At 44.3% G+C, this 17,199-nt stretch overlaps 1 protein-coding gene across 2 annotated transcripts; it reads left to right on the top strand.

Annotated features, from left to right (window-relative positions):
* The first annotated feature begins 9,380 nt into the window (after positions 1-9,380).
* Positions 9,381-14,431, top strand: LOC141653270 (chaperone protein ClpB1-like). Of its 2 annotated transcripts, XM_074460984.1 has the most exons (4): positions 9,381-9,615; positions 10,347-12,589; positions 12,706-12,903; positions 13,762-14,431. In XM_074460984.1, exons 2-4 carry the CDS (start codon positions 10,349-10,351, stop codon positions 14,065-14,067), a joined length of 2,745 nt encoding a protein of 914 aa, XP_074317085.1. In that variant the 5' UTR covers positions 9,381-9,615; positions 10,347-10,348; the 3' UTR covers positions 14,068-14,431. The 2 variants fall into 2 exon arrangements, with proteins under 2 accessions (XP_074317085.1, XP_074317086.1); XM_074460985.1 differs by lacking the exon at positions 9,381-9,615 and having other exon boundaries at positions 10,313-12,589; positions 13,762-14,368.
* Positions 14,432-17,199: the final 2,768 nt, after the last annotated feature.

The raw sequence follows: 17,199 nt of genomic DNA, 5'->3' as shown, positions 1-17,199 counted from the left end.
AGCGATCCCCGCTTCCACCATCCCCGATATAACCATCGGAAAGAAGGACTACGAAGGAGTCGTTGCCCCGCACAGCGACCCGCTTGTAGTCCACCTGGATATAGCCAACCACTTGGTCAAGAGGTGCCTGATTGACACAGGGCGCCTACACGAACATCATGTTCGGGAGTGCTTTCTCAATCTCGGTCCAAGATTGGAGACCGAGCCCTCGCACCAACCCGCTATCTGACTTCTCTCCCGGTAGGCCCTGGTACCCCCAGGGTCAATCAGACTGCCGGTGATGTTCGGCCAAGCGGATGCGGCCAAAAATGTTTTATCTGCGTTCGTAGTTATTGATGGTTCGTCTGCCTACAATGTTCTCATAGGCCGGGTCACTTTGAGCGAGGCCGATGCAGTGATGTCCATCCGGGCCCTGACGTTGATGTACGTCTCGGACCGGGGGGAAGCACAAAAGCTCGTCTCAAAGGACGAGAGAGATGAAATCGTCAATATCCAAGTGTCTGCCAGAGGGTGTAACATGCAATCCCTCAAAGTGGCGAAGAAGTCAGAGAAAGGGAAGATCCCATCCTTGCAGCAGGAGGGCGACCCGATGAATACCAATGTCGGCATGGTCGAAGGAGTCGAGACCGAGGAAGTGGAAATTGACCCGGGCGCACCGTGAATCGGTTCGGTGCCGACACGGAGCCAAAATTCGGAGTGATCTCATAGACCTGCCGAGGAAGAACAAAGATGTTTTCGCATACTCAGCAGCCGAGATGCCAGGCGTGAGCCGGGAGGTGATCGTTCACAAGCTGAACGTACTCTCCACCGCTCGCCCTGTCAAGCAGAAGATGAGGAACTCCTCGGCCGAGAAGGATGAGGCCATCAAAGCTGAAGTAGACAAATTATTAGAGGCGGGCTTTATCATGCCTTGTACTTACCCTGAGTGGCTAGCAAATGTTGTAATGGTGAGGAAGTCATCAGGGGCGTGGAGGATGTGTGTTGATTTTACCAATCTTAATAAAGCGTACCCTAAAGATTGATATCCCTTGCCTCGAATAGATAGTTTAATTGACGCCACGGCAGGCTACACTATGCTAAGCCTGCTAGACGCCTTCTCAGGGTATCATCAGGTATTCATGGCCGAGGAAGACATGCCTAAGTGCGCATTCATCACCATTCACGGCACATACATGTATAAAATGATGCCGTTCGGTTTGAAAAACGCTGGCGCAACTTACACTAGGCTGGTGGACAAAGTGTTCCAACATCAAAAAGGGTGAAACATCGAGGCTTACGTCGACGATGCTATTGTAGAAAGCAAGTCTGACAGCGAGCACTTGGCCGATTTGAGCGAGACATTTTGTTCACTAAGGAAATATAAAATGAAGCTTAACCCAAAGAAATGCAACTTCGGTGTCCGGGCCGGCAAGTTCCTCGGCGTGCTTGTCAGCGCCAGGGGAATTGATGCCAATCCAGAGAAAGTCCAAGCAATACTAGACCTGCCGGAGCCGAGAAATCGAAAAGAGGTTATGATGCTGACCGAAAGGATGGCGGCTCTCGCCCGCTTCATCTCTCGGTCGGCCGACAAGAGCACTCCTTTCTTTAAAGTGCTGAAAGGGAATAAAGACTTTAGCTGGGGGGAGGAACAGAGCACGGCTTTCAAGCAGCTGAAAGCCCACCTTCTAACACTTCCGACCTGTCCGGCCGACGCCGGGGGAGACGCTATATCTATACTTAGCGATTAACTCGGCCACGGTCGGTCCGTAATCGTCGAGAGAAGAAAAAATAAGCGAACACCCAATCTACTTTATCAGCCATACACTGCTGGCCGCCGAAAGAAATTACCCACTGATTGAAAAAGCGGCCTTCGCCGTCGTCATTGCCGCAAGGAAGCTGAAACCCTACTTCGACGCACATCCCGTGACGGTCTTAACCGACCAGCCATTGGAGAAAGCATTGGAAAAATTCGAAAAATCCGGCAAACTTATCAAATGGGCGGTGGAGCTCTCCGACTTCGGCATTCAGTACAAGCCGAGGCCTTCGATAAAGGGGCAAGCACTTGAAGACTTCCTGGCTGAGTGCACATATCAAGAAGAATCACATCCCGGCGTGTGGGAAGTGTATACCGACGGGTCCTCCACGGCGAACAGCTCAGGAGCCGGCATCCTTATCATCAGCCCAAACGGAGACGAGTTTGAGTACGCCTTGAAGTTTACCTTCTCGGCCTCAAATAACGAATCCGAATATGAGGCGGTGATAACTGGAGTCGAGTTAGCTAGAGCTGCCGGGGCGGAGCATGTTGTGGTGAAAACAGATTCACTCTTAGTCACTAATCAAATCAGAGGAGAGTATGAGACTCGAGACGATGGGATGGTGAGGTACCTGGAAAGAGTAAAAGCTAACACCTCAAAATTAAAATCATTCCAAATACAGTGCATCCCCAGGTCTGAGAACAACCGAGCCGACGCTCTCTCAAAACTTGCCAGTTCAAGCACCAAAAATGTCAGTCGAACCGTGCTGGTGGATATCAGGAATGCTAAAAGCATCACTGAGACCGTCGGCATGGTGGGAGACATCAAAGCCGAGACGACGTGGATGACTCCGATAATGAAATACAAGCTGACAAAAGAGTTACCGGAGGACCGCAGTCTCTCTCAGAAGATAAGAAGGATCGCCGCAAGGTACTTGGTGTTCGAAGGAGAATTATACAGAAGGTCCGTGATAAGACCACTCTTGAAATGTGTCGGCCCGGTAGACGCGGAGCTCATCTTGACAGAGATTCACGAAGGCATCTGCGGACACCACATGGGGGCGAGAACGCTAGCCCACAAAGCTCTCCGAGCCGGCTACTACGGCCTACCATGCTGAAAGATTCCGGCAAAAACCAAGAAGTGAAAGAATTGTCGGATGCATGCTCCGTGTAATACATGCACCTTCCCGAGACCTGCACCCGATGCTTAGTCCCCTGTCATTTGCACAGTGGGGGATGGATTTATTAGGACCATTTCCGACGGCCTCCGGAGGAAGGAAGTACCTGATTGTCGCCGTTGACTACTTCACCAAATGGGTCGAGGCTGTCGCGGTACCTGCCAAGACCACGACGGCCGTAAGAAAGGTGATTTGGGAAAACATCATAACTCGTTTTGGGCTACCCCAAGTCATTCTATTTGACCACGGCCGAGAGTTTTGGAGCGACATGGTGATGAATTGGTTGGAAGAGCTCGGTATCAAATTTGCATACTCCTCCGTCTGCCACCCTTAGAGCAACGGACAGGCGGAAGCAGCCAATAAAACAATACTGAACGGGTTGAAAAAGAAGGTTGAAGATCTAAAGGGAAGATGGGCTGATGAACTACCCGGCGTTTTGTGGTCCCTTCGAACCACGGAGAAAGAAGCAACAGGGTACAATCCATTCCACCTAGTCTATGGGTCTGAGGCCGTCCTGCCAATTGAAGCAGCGGTGCCGACATTCAGAACGCAAACCTTTGACCCAGTCGAAAATGAGGAAGGCCTGAGAGCCTCCCTAGACCTGGTCGAAGAAAGTCGAGACACGACACGGCTCAACTTGGCAGTGTATCAAAACCGAATGAGAAGAGCATACAACCGTAGGGTCCACAAAAGGGACTTAAGAGTAGGAGATCTAGTCCTGATAAAGTCGGCCGCAACAAACAAAGGAAACATCCATGGTAAAATGACGGCCAACTGGGAAGGACCCTACAAGGTGGTTGAAGAAATGAGGCCGGGGACATACCGGCTGACAGACATGAAGGGTGTGTCTCTAATGAGCCACTGGAACACCGAAAACCTTAGGAAGTATTTCGTATAGCGGCGGAGGTGTCCGAGACCGTTGTGGGCACCCCAACGCGTGATTATATCTTATGAAGAGTGATCCAAATTTTCCATCGAAATGCTTGTCCCCTCCGTAGTCGTACCAAAGTAGACGCCGCGGCCAAAGCCGGGCAGTCACTAGTAGACGCCACGGCCAAAGCCAGGCAGTCACTACAAAGGCAGTTGATACTCACAAAAGCGACCAACATGCTTAGTAGACGCCAGCCGGGCAGTCACTACAAATGCAGTTGATACTCGCGAAAGCGACCTACATGCTTAAGAACGTATAAGTACAGTTGAGAACGCAAATCTGACTGCCTCGGCCAATCCGGGAGTGGCAGAGGAAGCGATCAATATGTCTATAGATACGAACGCTGTCGAGCCGTAACCTCGATTGCCTTGGCCAAAGCCGGGAGTGACGGGGAAACGACCGATACGCTAACATGTTCACAACAGCAGTTGGGAAGCGCAAATCTGACCGCCTCGGCTAAGACCGGGAGTGGAGGAGGAAGCGACCGACATGCCAACATGTTTAAAAACGTTTAAGTACAGTTGAGATACACAATCTAACTGCCTCGGCCAAGCCGAAGGTAAAAACGAAAAAAGCGCTCAATATGTTTAAAAACGTAAGAAGACAACTTAATGGAGGATGAGATCAAAAGCCTCGGCCAAGCCGAAGGCAAATAAACAAACTTTATTGAAAAATGTTTACAGGTGAGGCAAAACAAAGTCGACGGCCGTCCCCATAGGGATAGCCTAAACACAACCTACCAAAGTTTAACAAAAAAAGAAGGTACAACAAAAGATTACAACATAAGACATGAAGCGCCAAAAGGATGGCAGGGAGGAAAGGCTCAATAGTTGGCCCCGAACAGTGAAGCCGTCCGAAGGGCCGGGTGAATCGGTGACGACCGCCCATCTCCCTATGCTGTTCTTTGCTCGCCACCGGCGCGATGCAACATCACCAACGATGGGCGGCCCAGAGGATGACTTGGCAGCTTCAGTTGCCTTTGCCCTCTCAGCCTCCTCCCTGGCCTACTTCACCTTAGCATCCCGGGCCGCCTTGGCCTCAGCTTCCTGAGCAGCCTTCGCCTCATCCGCAGCCTTGGCCTCCGCAGCAGCCGCCTTCTCATCAAGAAGCCGGTCAAAATATTGCCACGGGAAGGTACCTTCAGGAAGGAGCTCTTTAATCGCATCCCTGGTAGCATCTTTAGCTTGGTCCCGGTACCGGGCACACATCTCAGGGATGATGACGGTTTTAAGCATCTCAATATCCTTCTCCCTCTGAGCAAGGATAGCCTTTGTGCTCTTATGCTCCTTCGCCTCGGCCGAATGCAGGGACTTCCATTTTTCCCTATGCTCAACCATGGCCTTATAGCCGCCCTCAAATTTGGTTTTCTCCTCCCGCAGCTTAGCGGCATCAGCCAACGCAGCCTCAACCTTGGCTCTCTCGGCTAGGACCGCCTTCTCAGCTTCCTCCTTAAGCTTTCGCTCAGCGAAGAAGTCCTTCATGGTGGCGAGGAAGTCCCTCTTATTCCTCTCGGCCTCCTTCTTAGCAGCGGCAAGCTCAAGCCTAAGCCGTTCGAGCGCAGGGGCAGATTGAGCCATAAGCTTTTCTTGCTCGATAAGGCCGAGTGCTTGCGCTAGTTCACCCACTTCACCGACCTTTTGGCCAACTTTACGCCGTCCGCCCTGAGCTGATCGCAGGAAACCTTCTGGGATGAGGAGTCGGCGGTGACATTTTTATCGCCCGTCTGCACAGGCTGCTTCTCCAATTGCCGTTCAGTGAGAACGACAGTAGGCGACAGGCGATCTATAAAAACCCGGACAAAGCATCCATGTCAACATTCATTGACATATCGAAAGCTTGTCATCGGGAATGCCTAAAGAACCTGCTAAATCCGAGCCATGGGTTAGATCCGTACCAGTCTTAGCCTTCTTGGACGGGGGCGACCCCTTCTCTTTCCCCCTGCCTCGGTAATAATAAAGAAGAAGCGAGGCGTTGTTTCCTTCCTCTTATTTGAAGGAGGAGGACACTCCAGAACGGTGACGTCCTCTTCAACATTGACGACCACCTGCTCCTTTTGGATTGCGAGGATTGGAGATCGAGTGGGGGTTGACGTCGTAGCCACCGTAGAAGTTGTTTTTGGTCTCCGGCGCGGCACGTTACCGCCAATCTCCGCTTGAGTCGCGCCCACATCCATTGCCTTCATCGCCTGCTCCATGAGTTCGTGAGGGGCCGGTCTGCGATCACGTGGCGCGACCTTAGGGTGCAGCTCAACAACTCTCCCGTCCCGGTCAAGTCCCAACTTGTTTAGAATGGAGACGGAGAGATCCCGGCCAAATCGATCTGCAAGAAACAAAGTCAACAGTTAAGCAAAAGAAGTAAACCAAGGCTCAAATACAGAAGCATAAAAAGCAAAGATGGGCCTCATACCGACCCCACTCACCCTGGCAGAGGGCCGGTATGAGGCCGACGTGGCAAAGCGGCTCGTCTTGAAGAACGATCTGCGTCGGGGGCATCCATCCCTTCGGCGTGCCATCCTTCTCAGCCTCATTGCCCACATTTCGTCCTCCTTAAGATAGACCTTCTTGGCGTCCATCTTAATCTTATTACGGGAGACATATCTATCATGCTCCCCCTGACTCTCACACCGCAAATTGACGCGGCTCTGGAAAGACCGGGGCAGTGGATAGTCCTCCGGCACCTCAATATATACCCACCGCCCCTTCCAGTCCTTACAAGACGTCAGCTTAGAGACGGTCACGTAACCCGGCTCCGTCTGCACGTTGTACCACCCCGTGCCGCCTAGGGTAGTCTGCCGAAGATGGTGGAGCCGGCGGAACAGGTTAATCGTTGGGGCCTCCCCCTTAAAGAGACAAAGCCATACGAAGCCAATAATCGTCCTGATGGCTAACGGATGCAGTTGTGCCACGGCGACGTTCATGGCTTTGATTATGGCCGCGACGTGTTCATTAAGAGGAAATCGAAGCCCATACTCCAGATGTCTGATGTACACGCCGATACAGCCTTCGGGAGGGCAACAGACTGCCTGATCACCCTCAGGGACAATAATTCTATACCTCCTGCCGAAGGAGTAATGGTCTTCAAAAAGTTCAGGCCCGGAGACAGAGGCGAACTTGTTTGTCCAAACGCGATCAGGATTGATCGAGCAGGCTTCGCCGTGCCACAAGAGATGCGGCCTCTCCGAATCAGATTGGGTCGCCTCATCATCGTCATCATCAAAACCCTCCAAAAATTTCTCATCAATTTCAGGAGAAGGCGACTTGGGACCCCGAACCCTATCGGGGTGACAACCGATGGCTCTGTTCATCGGGATCGACGGTTCGCCCCCGGTGTTGAGGTACTAGGCAGAGCATCAGCAGAAGACATGGTGACAACAAATACTTAACAAATAAAAGTTGGAAAAAATTTGTTTGTTTACCTTGGAAAAAGTGTTACGCCGAGTAACGCTTCGAAAATTAGAGAGAGAAAGAAACGCTTCGAAAAACTAGAAAGAGGAATTTTTTTGAGAAAATGAAATTTGTACGACAAAATGAGGGGCATACTGCTCTATTTATAGAGCAAAGCCCATTCAGTGGACCAATCAGGGCAAAGCCCATGAAGCGTCCACCAATCAAAACCAGGCCACGTGTCAAGCATGCAACCATGGAATGTCAATCGACATACAGTACCAATCTTCTTCGACACGCTCCTTGGTACCTACTTGCCAACGGCCAGCTGATCAACCAAGCTTGGCAGCACCGGCCAGGGGCAATCAAAAGCACACGGCACTCTCAACCTTGGTCTCGGCCAGCGCCATTTTCTTTTCCACATTCGATGTCTATTACACAACCATGTTGAGGGGGGATATGGTACGGCCTGAACAGAACCAAGTCGAGGAAGAAGTTCAACATGCGCAGAATACGCTCAACACTCATCGAAGGTCCATACCACGGCATAGACTACGCTGGGGGCAAATTGATGGGGCATATTCTGCACCCGCTGACCGAGTCAACACATTGAGCAAGGTCAAAGCTAAAAGACAAGACAAGTCAACATATTAACGACCCTAACCGACGCGGCACTGTCGGTCATCACTGGGTCTCGGCTAGGCAACTAGCCGGCCGAGAAGCATATCCGCGTACTCACATCCAGTCCCCTCGGCATGGAGTCAACCAGGCCTGCCGGCCTGTCATGGGTCCCTCGGCCGAGGGTAAGATAGTCTTTCCACCTGCTACGACCACTTGGCCACTTGGCCACTACGTGACAAAAGGTGAAAGTTTATAAATACTCCACTTCTCTCATTGAGAAAAGGATTCCAAAACTCACTGAATAATCTGGTATAAACTCACTTATCTCTCTACAATATACTTTGCCAAGTTAACACACAACTTGTCTCTTTAAGTTTACTGACTTGAGCGTCGGAGTGAGTACGCTCGGTACCAAGCCGAGCCCTCAGTTTGTTCATCTTTACAGGAGAGAGTGAAAGGAAGAGACAAGCAACGACATCATTCAACAAGCTTAAGTGGTCATAATCCTGCTCCAGAATTACACCCGGAACAAATATAATGATGATTTTTTATAATACATGATTACATTGAGTCATCCTCCGTCCCGATCAATTGTTATTGTCCTTTGATTTTGGCACAAAGACCAAGAAAAGAGGAAGGGACCAATTACTAAATGACAAGTGGAAGAAATTGATTGTGAATGATTAAATTGTTCATCAAGTTTATTCTTAAAATAGAAAGAACAACAATTGACTGAGACACCCAAATATAGAAATGGACAACAAATGACCGGAACATAGGGAGTATCTTTTAAAAAGTGTTAATATGAACAACCTATTCCAGCCAACGCGGCTCGCGGCTCGTCCCATCCCTAATAGGCCAGGGTTCGGCTCGTGCCAACGTGGCCAGACCTCCGACCCCATCCCCCGACCCTAGTCCAAGTTGTCCCACTTACCCTAACCGAAAGTCCAGCTCAGTCCGCACCAACCCATTCTATAACCACCTCTACTTATGCAGTCAAAAAGCCAAAAATTTCATTTATTGAGAAATATTGGCCTGTTTGTGTCAAGATTGATATTAGCGAGAAGCGATTGGTCAAACAGTTATAAATGACATTGGATTAGCGAGTTTGACTAGTATATTTCAATTAGCATATTTAGTAGAAGTGTTTGGTAATTAGCAGATTTTGGTTAATAGAATATTGTATCCATGTGTAGATTGTTGACGGATTCATATTTCCCAATCTACTAATGTGAATATGCTGGGTAGAACAGCATATTGGAAAACAGTAAATAGATGTTAAAAGCCTTGAATATGCTGAAAAATTTTCAATCCGCCGTTTACCAAACACCCCCATAATTAGAATTAATAATTCTCATCTAAGTCGATAGATCGAGCTCGCCACGGGCCGGGCTCACCCCACCAAGCCTTGAGCCGGTCCCTTGAATATGGCGGGCCTAAAAGTGACCCGGATCTTATATGTGGTGGGTTGTGTTACAAGGTTTGACTACCCCTAGTACTAGGTCTTTATGAGTCTCTATGACTAGTTGACTACTACGAGTAGATTCGAGAGAGATTTTCAAATTTACGACACTTCTTCTTCTCTATCCCAAATCCCAACAAAACCGCTCCACCTTCTTCTTCTTCTTCTCCACACTTAGTAGTTCGCATACAATGAATCACTTCTTTAACTAAAAAACGCTAATTTTTTTTTTTTACTTAAACAATACAATTAACCTACTATTTTAAAGATAAACCTCAAAGTTGTCTGCTTTCTTCAGGTTTTTTAAGGTATATTTCTTCATCAATCTCCTTCTTTTTTACCCAATTTTTTATATATTTGTTTTTATTGTTATGGGTATAACGTTAATGTAGTTTATGATTAATAATCTTTTCTTCAGTTTATTTGTTTTCGGTATTGTTATATTTATATGATCATGTTGCTCTGTTTTTGATGCAATACATTACTCCACATTAGTAGCTAGGATTTTGTCTGATAATATCTTGGTTTATCGAATCTTTGTTGAAAGAGATGTTTTTTTTTATGTGTTAATATGAAATTAATGTGTTTTATTAATTGCTATAGTTCAATTCTTGGTGATAATTCATTAAATAATTGGTAATTTTTTTATTACGATTTGGTGTTACGATGGAATAAAGTAAAATGATTTAACGAATTGACCGTGCTTCTTTTTTTATTGTGAAGTAGTCGTCACTTAATTCTTGACAGAATCTTTATTTCGAGTTATTAGGAATTAGGAAACAGCCTTTGTGGCCGTAACATAGGGGTAACAGACTAACAGAGGTAAAGTTACGTACATTCAACTTCCTTAACCTGCAACTTGAGGTAATAGTCCGGTAATTGTTGAGGATTATGTGTATTAGGAAATTAGGGTTTAGGCCATTAGGTTACGACAGCTTGATAAACTAGGGTTAAGGTTTGAATGAGTACTAACAATGTGTGTGTTGTTGATTTAATTTAGGGGTTTCAAGACTGATTTTACTATCTTAATGAAATGCAGCAATGAACCCCGAAAAATATACCCAGAGGACAAGGGAGGTTATCGGCGAGGCTCAAACTTTGGCATTGAGCAATGGACACGCACAAATCACACCTCTGCATGTTGCATGTGTGTTGATCGGCGAATCTAATGGTGTCTTCCACCAGGCGGTATCTCAGGCAGGCGATGGTGATGATTCAGCAAGGTTGGTTGAAAGGGTATTGAGTAGGGCCCTCAAGAACCTACCTTCCCAAAACCCTCCTCCCGACATTGCCCAGACTAGTACTTCTCTTATTAGGGCCCTTCGTTGGGCCCAAGTTCTTCAAAACAATAGTGGTGATACCCACTTGGCGGTTGATCATCTTATCCTGGGAATTATCGAGGATTCTCAGGTGGGAGACTTGTTTAAGGAGGCTGGTGTTGCTCTAGATCGGGTGAAGACTGAGGTGGGGAAGGCACGAGGGAAGGACGGGAGGAAAGCGGCAAGTGTTTCAGGAGCTACTACTAATTTCAAAGCTCTTAAGACTTATGGGTGCGATCTAGTTGAGCAGGCTGGAAAGCTAGACCCGGTAATTGGCCGTGATGAGGAGATCCGAAGGGTGGTTAGGATACTGTCTAGACGAACCAAGAACAACCCTGTGTTGATCGGGGAGCCGGGTGTAGGTAAGACTGCTGTGGTTGAAGGCTTGGCTCAAAGAATTGTTAGTGGTGATGTTCCGAGTAATTTGGCCGATGTGAGGCTTATTTCTTTGGATATGGGGGCTCTGGTGGCTGGAACTAAGTATAGGGGTGAATTTGAGGAGAGGTTGAAATTCGTGCTAAAAGAGGTGGAAGAAGCTCAAGGAAAGGTGATCTTGTTCATTGATGAAATCCATTTGGTTCTCGGTGCTGGTCGGGCTGGAGGTTCAATGGATGCTGCTAACCTGTTCAAGCCCATGCTAGCTAGAGGCCAGCTTCGTTGTGTTGGTGCAACCACCCTAGATGAGTATAGGAAGTATGTGGAGAAAGATGCTGCTTTCGAGAGGAGGTTCCTGCAGGTCTATGTCGCTGAGCCTAGTGTTCCCGACACCATTACCATCCTTCGTGGGCTTAAGGAGAAGTATGAGGGGCACCATGGTGTTCGAATCCAAGATCGGGCTTTGGTGGTTGCCGCGCAATTGTCTGCTCGGTATATCACGGGGCGTCAGTTGCCCGATAAAGCTATTGATTTGGTAGACGAGGCCTGTGCAAATGTGCGTGTTCAACTTGATAGTCAGCCTGAGGAGATAGATAATCTGGAGAGGAAGAGAATGCAGTTAGAAATCGAGCTTCACGCTCTCGAGAAAGAGAAGGACAAGGCGAGCAAGGCACGACTTGTTGAGGTCAGGAAAGAGGTAGACGATTTGCGGGATAAACTTCGGCCTTTAATGATGAAATATAGAAAAGAGAAGGAGAGAGTTGACGAACTCCGGAGACTCAAGAAAAGGAGGGAAGAGCTCCTTGTAGCATTAGCAGAGGCTGAAAGGAGGTATGATCTTGCTCGAGCTGCTGACCTGAGGTATGGTGGGATTCACGAGGTTGAGTCGGCTATTGCGAAGTTTGAAGCTAGTACTACTGTCGTTGAAATGTTGACTGAGACTGTGGGTCCTGACCAAATTGCTGAGATTGTCAGTCGGTGGACTGGGATACCGGTCACTCGACTGGGTGAAAATGAAAAACAAAAGCTAATTGGGCTGGCTGAGAGGCTGCACGAAAGAGTGGTGGGCCAGGATAACGCAGTTGCGGCTGTTGCAGAGGCTGTACTGAGGTCAAGGGCTGGACTAGGAAGGCCTCAACAACCCACTGGCTCATTCTTGTTTCTGGGTCCCACCGGTGTTGGCAAAACTGAACTTGCCAAGGCCCTTGCTGAACAACTGTTTGACGACGAGAATCTGTTGGTGAGAATCGACATGTCCGAGTATATGGAGCGACACTCTGTGTCCCGGCTGATCGGTGCTCCTCCTGGGTATGTGGGTCATGATGAAGGCGGTCAGCTCACTGAAGCCGTGAGAAGGCGGCCTTATAGTGTTATCTTGTTTGATGAGGTGGAGAAAGCTCACACTGCAGTGTTCAACACTCTTCTGCAAGTTCTTGATGATGGAAGACTGACTGATGGTCAAGGCCGGACTGTCGATTTTAGGAACACTGTGGTTATCATGACTTCTAACCTTGGAGCTGAACACCTCTTGTCTGGATTAATGGGCAAGACTTCTATGGAAGCTGCTCATGAGAGAGTCATGACTCAGGTATAATTCTTCTCTTGACTCTGATATTTACCATTTTATCTCTTTTATCCTCTACAATCCGTTTTTCATATAGCCGACTGCAACGAGTGAATAGTTTTGATGAACTGGCTTGACAGGTGAAAAAACACTTTAAACCTGAGCTTCTGAACCGTCTGGACGAGATTGTTGTGTTTGATCCTCTCTCTCATGAGCAACTGAGAAAGGTAGCTAGGCTGCAAATGAAAGATGTGGCTAAACGTCTTGCCGAGAGGGGCGTTGCCTTGGCTGTTACAGATGCTGCTCTTGATTATGTTTTAGCCGAGAGTTATGACCCTGTAAGTATTCTAAATAACCAAACGTCTAAGCATAGAATATCACATTTACTCAAATTCCTCTAAATTTATCCAATGTAGAGTTGATCATGGGCCGGGCCTATGCGGGCTTGGGCCGGGCCGAGATGATAAAAATGGCCCACATGTGCGGGTTGGGCTGGACCGGGCCAAATGAGAGGGCCTATTTAGCGAGCCCAAGCCCGGCCCTTATGGGCTAAATCGGGCTTTTGGGCCTATATGGGCTTTTCGGGCCCTAATATTTACGACTTACCAAACGAGATAAGTAGTATAATACCTTCAACTTGTACTTTAAATGTGCACTTAGTATAAAAAATCGTACAAAGTATGATGAAATACATATGAATTAATCTCCAAAAATAGAATAAAAGACAATCATCGACACATTATAATGCTTAATCATATCTAGTAGATATGATTTATGTTACGTGAACACCGCTTTTAAATCTCAATAAATATATACATGAGTTTATAAGGAATTATATATAAAATTTACGCTACTTAAACAAATTTTATAAGAAAAATATTCCTTAATTAATAAATATGGGCCGGGCCGGGCCAAAATTTGGGTCAAATGCTTGGCCCAAACCCGGCCCAAAAGTACATTGGGCTTTTTTGGGCCGGCCCATGGACTTTTTTGGGCCAAAATAAAAGGCCCAAGCCCTTCAAAAAAGCGGGCTGGGTCGGGTCGGGCCAATGGGCTTGGGCCATTTGATCACCTCTAATCCAATGGTGTCGGCTTTAAGTATTTCGTAAAATAGTCTCCTGTTCTTTTTCGCTTAAATTGAAGCGTCTAAGCGCGTCCATGTGAAAGTGTTCTAATTTGATGTTGTGGTTTGTTAGGTGTATGGAGCAAGGCCGATCAGGAGGTGGCTAGAAAGAAAGGTGGTGACCGAACTCTCGAAAATGCTTGTGAAGGAAGAGATCGACGAGAACTCGACAGTGTACATCGACTCAGGAATGGATGGTCTGACATACCGTGTGGACCGAAATGGAGGTATGGTGGATCTCGCCACAGGCCAGAAAGCTGATGTCCTGATCCAAGTTCCTAATGGATCAAAGGCGGATGGCAACCCAGTTACTCAAGCCGCCAAGAAGTTGAAAATTGAGGCAATTGATATCGAGGATGATGAAGATATGGTCGAGTGAAGAGTTTGCCGCCTGCCGGTGGTGGATTTTGGGAGACGTTTTTTGGCAAATAGAGAATTTTGAGTTTATATTAGGAGGTGTATAGACTACTACTCCCTCCGTTCAATGAATTTCATACGTTTGTTTAATATATATACGAGTCATATATTAATCAAAGCTGTGAAATCAAAGGAGGGCGTATATAGTTATAGTGGAGAAGTTTGTTTGTTTTTGTGTGTTTACATCCAAAATGTAAACATGTGACTTGTCCTACTCAAGGAAATGAAAAAGGAGCTGCTACTTCAAGGCGCCAGTTTTAATCTTTGCCTTCTTTCTAGACTCTGTTTGCATCATTGTTGCTAACACAAGGTCTCTTTACAATAAGTCATTAGCTATCCTATACATCATTTCGTTAGAATAACATCGAAAACAGAATGAGTCACTCGACCGACTGTGTCTGTGTCTATTTTAGCAGTATGTTATATCCCTGAGCTATGGTTATTTTTTGAGTACGTTGTATCACCGGGTATCACTACTTTCTTACTTTTTAAAAATAATCACCGGCTAATTAAGAATATTTTTAACGGGGGTGGGGGAATTGGGTCTAAGAAAGGGTGAAAGGAAAAGAAAGAATAAAAATGGAGGACCTTTTAGGTCCACTTAGAGCAAGTGAAATGGGATAATTTTTATAAAGTTATTCCTTTGTCATGTCATTTTTTTTGACAATCTCAAGAATTTAGCATTTGTAATCACAATGGAAGAACTTTATTTTGAATTTTTTTAATAAAATCAATATTAATTATTTAATCTGGTTAATTAATTAATTACTAGTTTAGACCCGTGCATTATATGCACGGTACTTCAAGTTTAATATTTTTTATAAAATTACTTATATAATATTGGTACCTTATAATTGTATACATTTCTCATCGTTGTATTTTGCTTTGATAAATAAAAGTTAGAACTGAAAATTAGTTAAGAGAATTGAATAATGACTTGAAATATATTTTAATAAAAATATTTCTATAGCATAAAGCTAATGAGTTTCAATTTATACTTTTTTTCAATTTTTTTTTATCACGAAAGTAATAACAATTCTAGTTTTGGTTTTATACAGAATATGGGTCAACTCATCATCTAATAATAGGCTTAATAAAGGATTTACCATTTATAATTTATAGTTTCATATCAATTTTATTTTATTTTAAGTAAAATATTATAGTTTAGAGTTTAATAAAAAATAATATAATTTGATAAAAAGATTAATTTTAATGGAAATATAATAGATGGATTAAATTGTAATTGTTAGTTCCTTATTTAGTGAATGAACGTAATTATCATTAATTTCGTTTTTCGAGAATATGCTTTTTGACGGAAAGATGGGAGAGGTCACCTATTCGTCTAGTAGATAGGATTCATTGAGACTCAGAATTTATCCCTTTTTTTTTAAAAGAACTTGGTTCTCAATATCAAACTAAGTTTGTTATATTAAGAAAAAACCCTTTTCTTTTTTTGCAATGGGAAAAACTTTATTTTAGAGTTTCTTTTGACAACCTCAATACCAAGAACCTCCATTGCAATTTCTCTGACAACCCAAATTTCATTTACAAACCTTCCTTTCACCTTGACACGTGTCATGTGGCTATTGGTCAAGGTAAGAATGGTTTGTAAATAAGAAATATTTTAACTTGGGTGGTGTAATAGCAATTCATGGGCTATACCACCAGTTGTACAAGATGTACGGTGTAGAATTTGAGCTTTGTAATAAAGTATCCGAGTTTTATTTTATAGAATATGAGTTTTATTAGAAAATATCCGAACACATGCATTTACACATTAAAAATATGAACTTTGAATTAGTTCAGAAAAAATACACATAAGCTCAGATTATTATACCTTGGTTGTACAATGTTTATATACAACTGGATGTATAATTCTATTTGTGGTATAATAGTATAATACAAATGCTTATAATTATATTTTTATAAATAAGAAAATTATAAAAAGTAAATCAATGTTTATAATTTTTCATTACTCTAGAGATCTCATTTGATATAATTTTCTATTTTTTCTATTTAAATTATTTTGTTTATAAATCATTTATTATACATATGTGGGTTAAGTTAGGTGTTAATAAAGGTGAAAAATGGTGGGTGGGTTTCGATAAGTAGGTTGTAAAAAGAAAATGATATTTTATTGTTGGGACCTAGGTTAAGGAAATCATGGATAAACATGATCTAATGTCTACTGAACATGTCCTTGCCAACACAAGCCTGCCGATCAAAACTCGTGAATAAACCTAGAAAAAACGGTAATTAAGTTAATCAAATTTCAAAAAAACATAATTACGGAAAATTACGAATTTTCAAAAATACATATAATTAGTGAAAATTATGTTGGTAATCGAGGATAGCACAAGCATCATTAGTTCTACTCTTCTTCTTGTTTAAATTAGTTGGACTTCTTTTAATTGCGAGGTGTTTTCTCCAGTTCACATTTTTACCAGATTATCTAATTTTCGAATTAATTTGGTGCACGTGTGTGTGTGTGTGTTAACATTACATTAGGGTCTTACAATTGTTGTCTAGTAATAAAGTCCGTTCAACTTTTGGATCAAACGTCAACTTTTTGTTGTATCTTTTATATTTAAATGCATCGCGATATTGATTCTTAAATGTTATTTTGCTTTATTAGATAAGAGTTAGAGTTAGAGTAAGGCAATGTTGAATGTGATTCTGAAATTTTGTGATTTTTTTGTCAGTTATCTTTCTATTTAAACTCAAAAATACGCCTTTGTGTGCTGCATTTTAGGATTGTAGATGTTAATATGATTATGTTGGTGATAGACTATCGCACACCTATGCAAAAATACCCTTTGGTACAACAAATGAATTTAGTATTTAAGGGGTCGAATTCCACAGAGAGCTCGGTGGTTATTATTTAGTTGTTATGAAATGAGTTTTATCTTAGTAGAAAATGGTTGGTAGGATTGAGTTGCTTTATAAATAATGATGTAAAAATTGTGAATAAAACAATATATGAAAGTATGCAAAAACAATATGATTAAAAGATTGTCTAGGTAAATCGGGTCACACATGCAATTTTATAAATGTTTCATGTTTCGGTACTAATAAAATTGTCAATTGTTTAGGC

The sequence above is a fragment of the Silene latifolia genome, chromosome 4, assembly GCF_048544455.1.
Source record: "Silene latifolia isolate original U9 population chromosome 4, ASM4854445v1, whole genome shotgun sequence".
Taxonomy (NCBI): Eukaryota; Viridiplantae; Streptophyta; class Magnoliopsida; order Caryophyllales; family Caryophyllaceae; genus Silene; species Silene latifolia.
This window is presented reverse-complemented; position numbering and strand designations above follow the sequence as displayed.

Bases quoted from the DNA above. Each gene is read 5' to 3' on its own strand.
- LOC141653270 (XM_074460984.1), top strand. From the start codon at position 10,349: ATGAACCCCGAAAAATATACCCAGAGGACAAGGGAGGTTATCGGCGAG. The intron at 12,590-12,705 runs GTATAATTCTTC...CTGGCTTGACAG, and splicing joins ATGAGAGAGTCATGACTCAG to GTGAAAAAACACTTTAAACC. The intron at 12,904-13,761 runs GTAAGTATTCTA...GTGGTTTGTTAG, and splicing joins TAGCCGAGAGTTATGACCCT to GTGTATGGAGCAAGGCCGAT.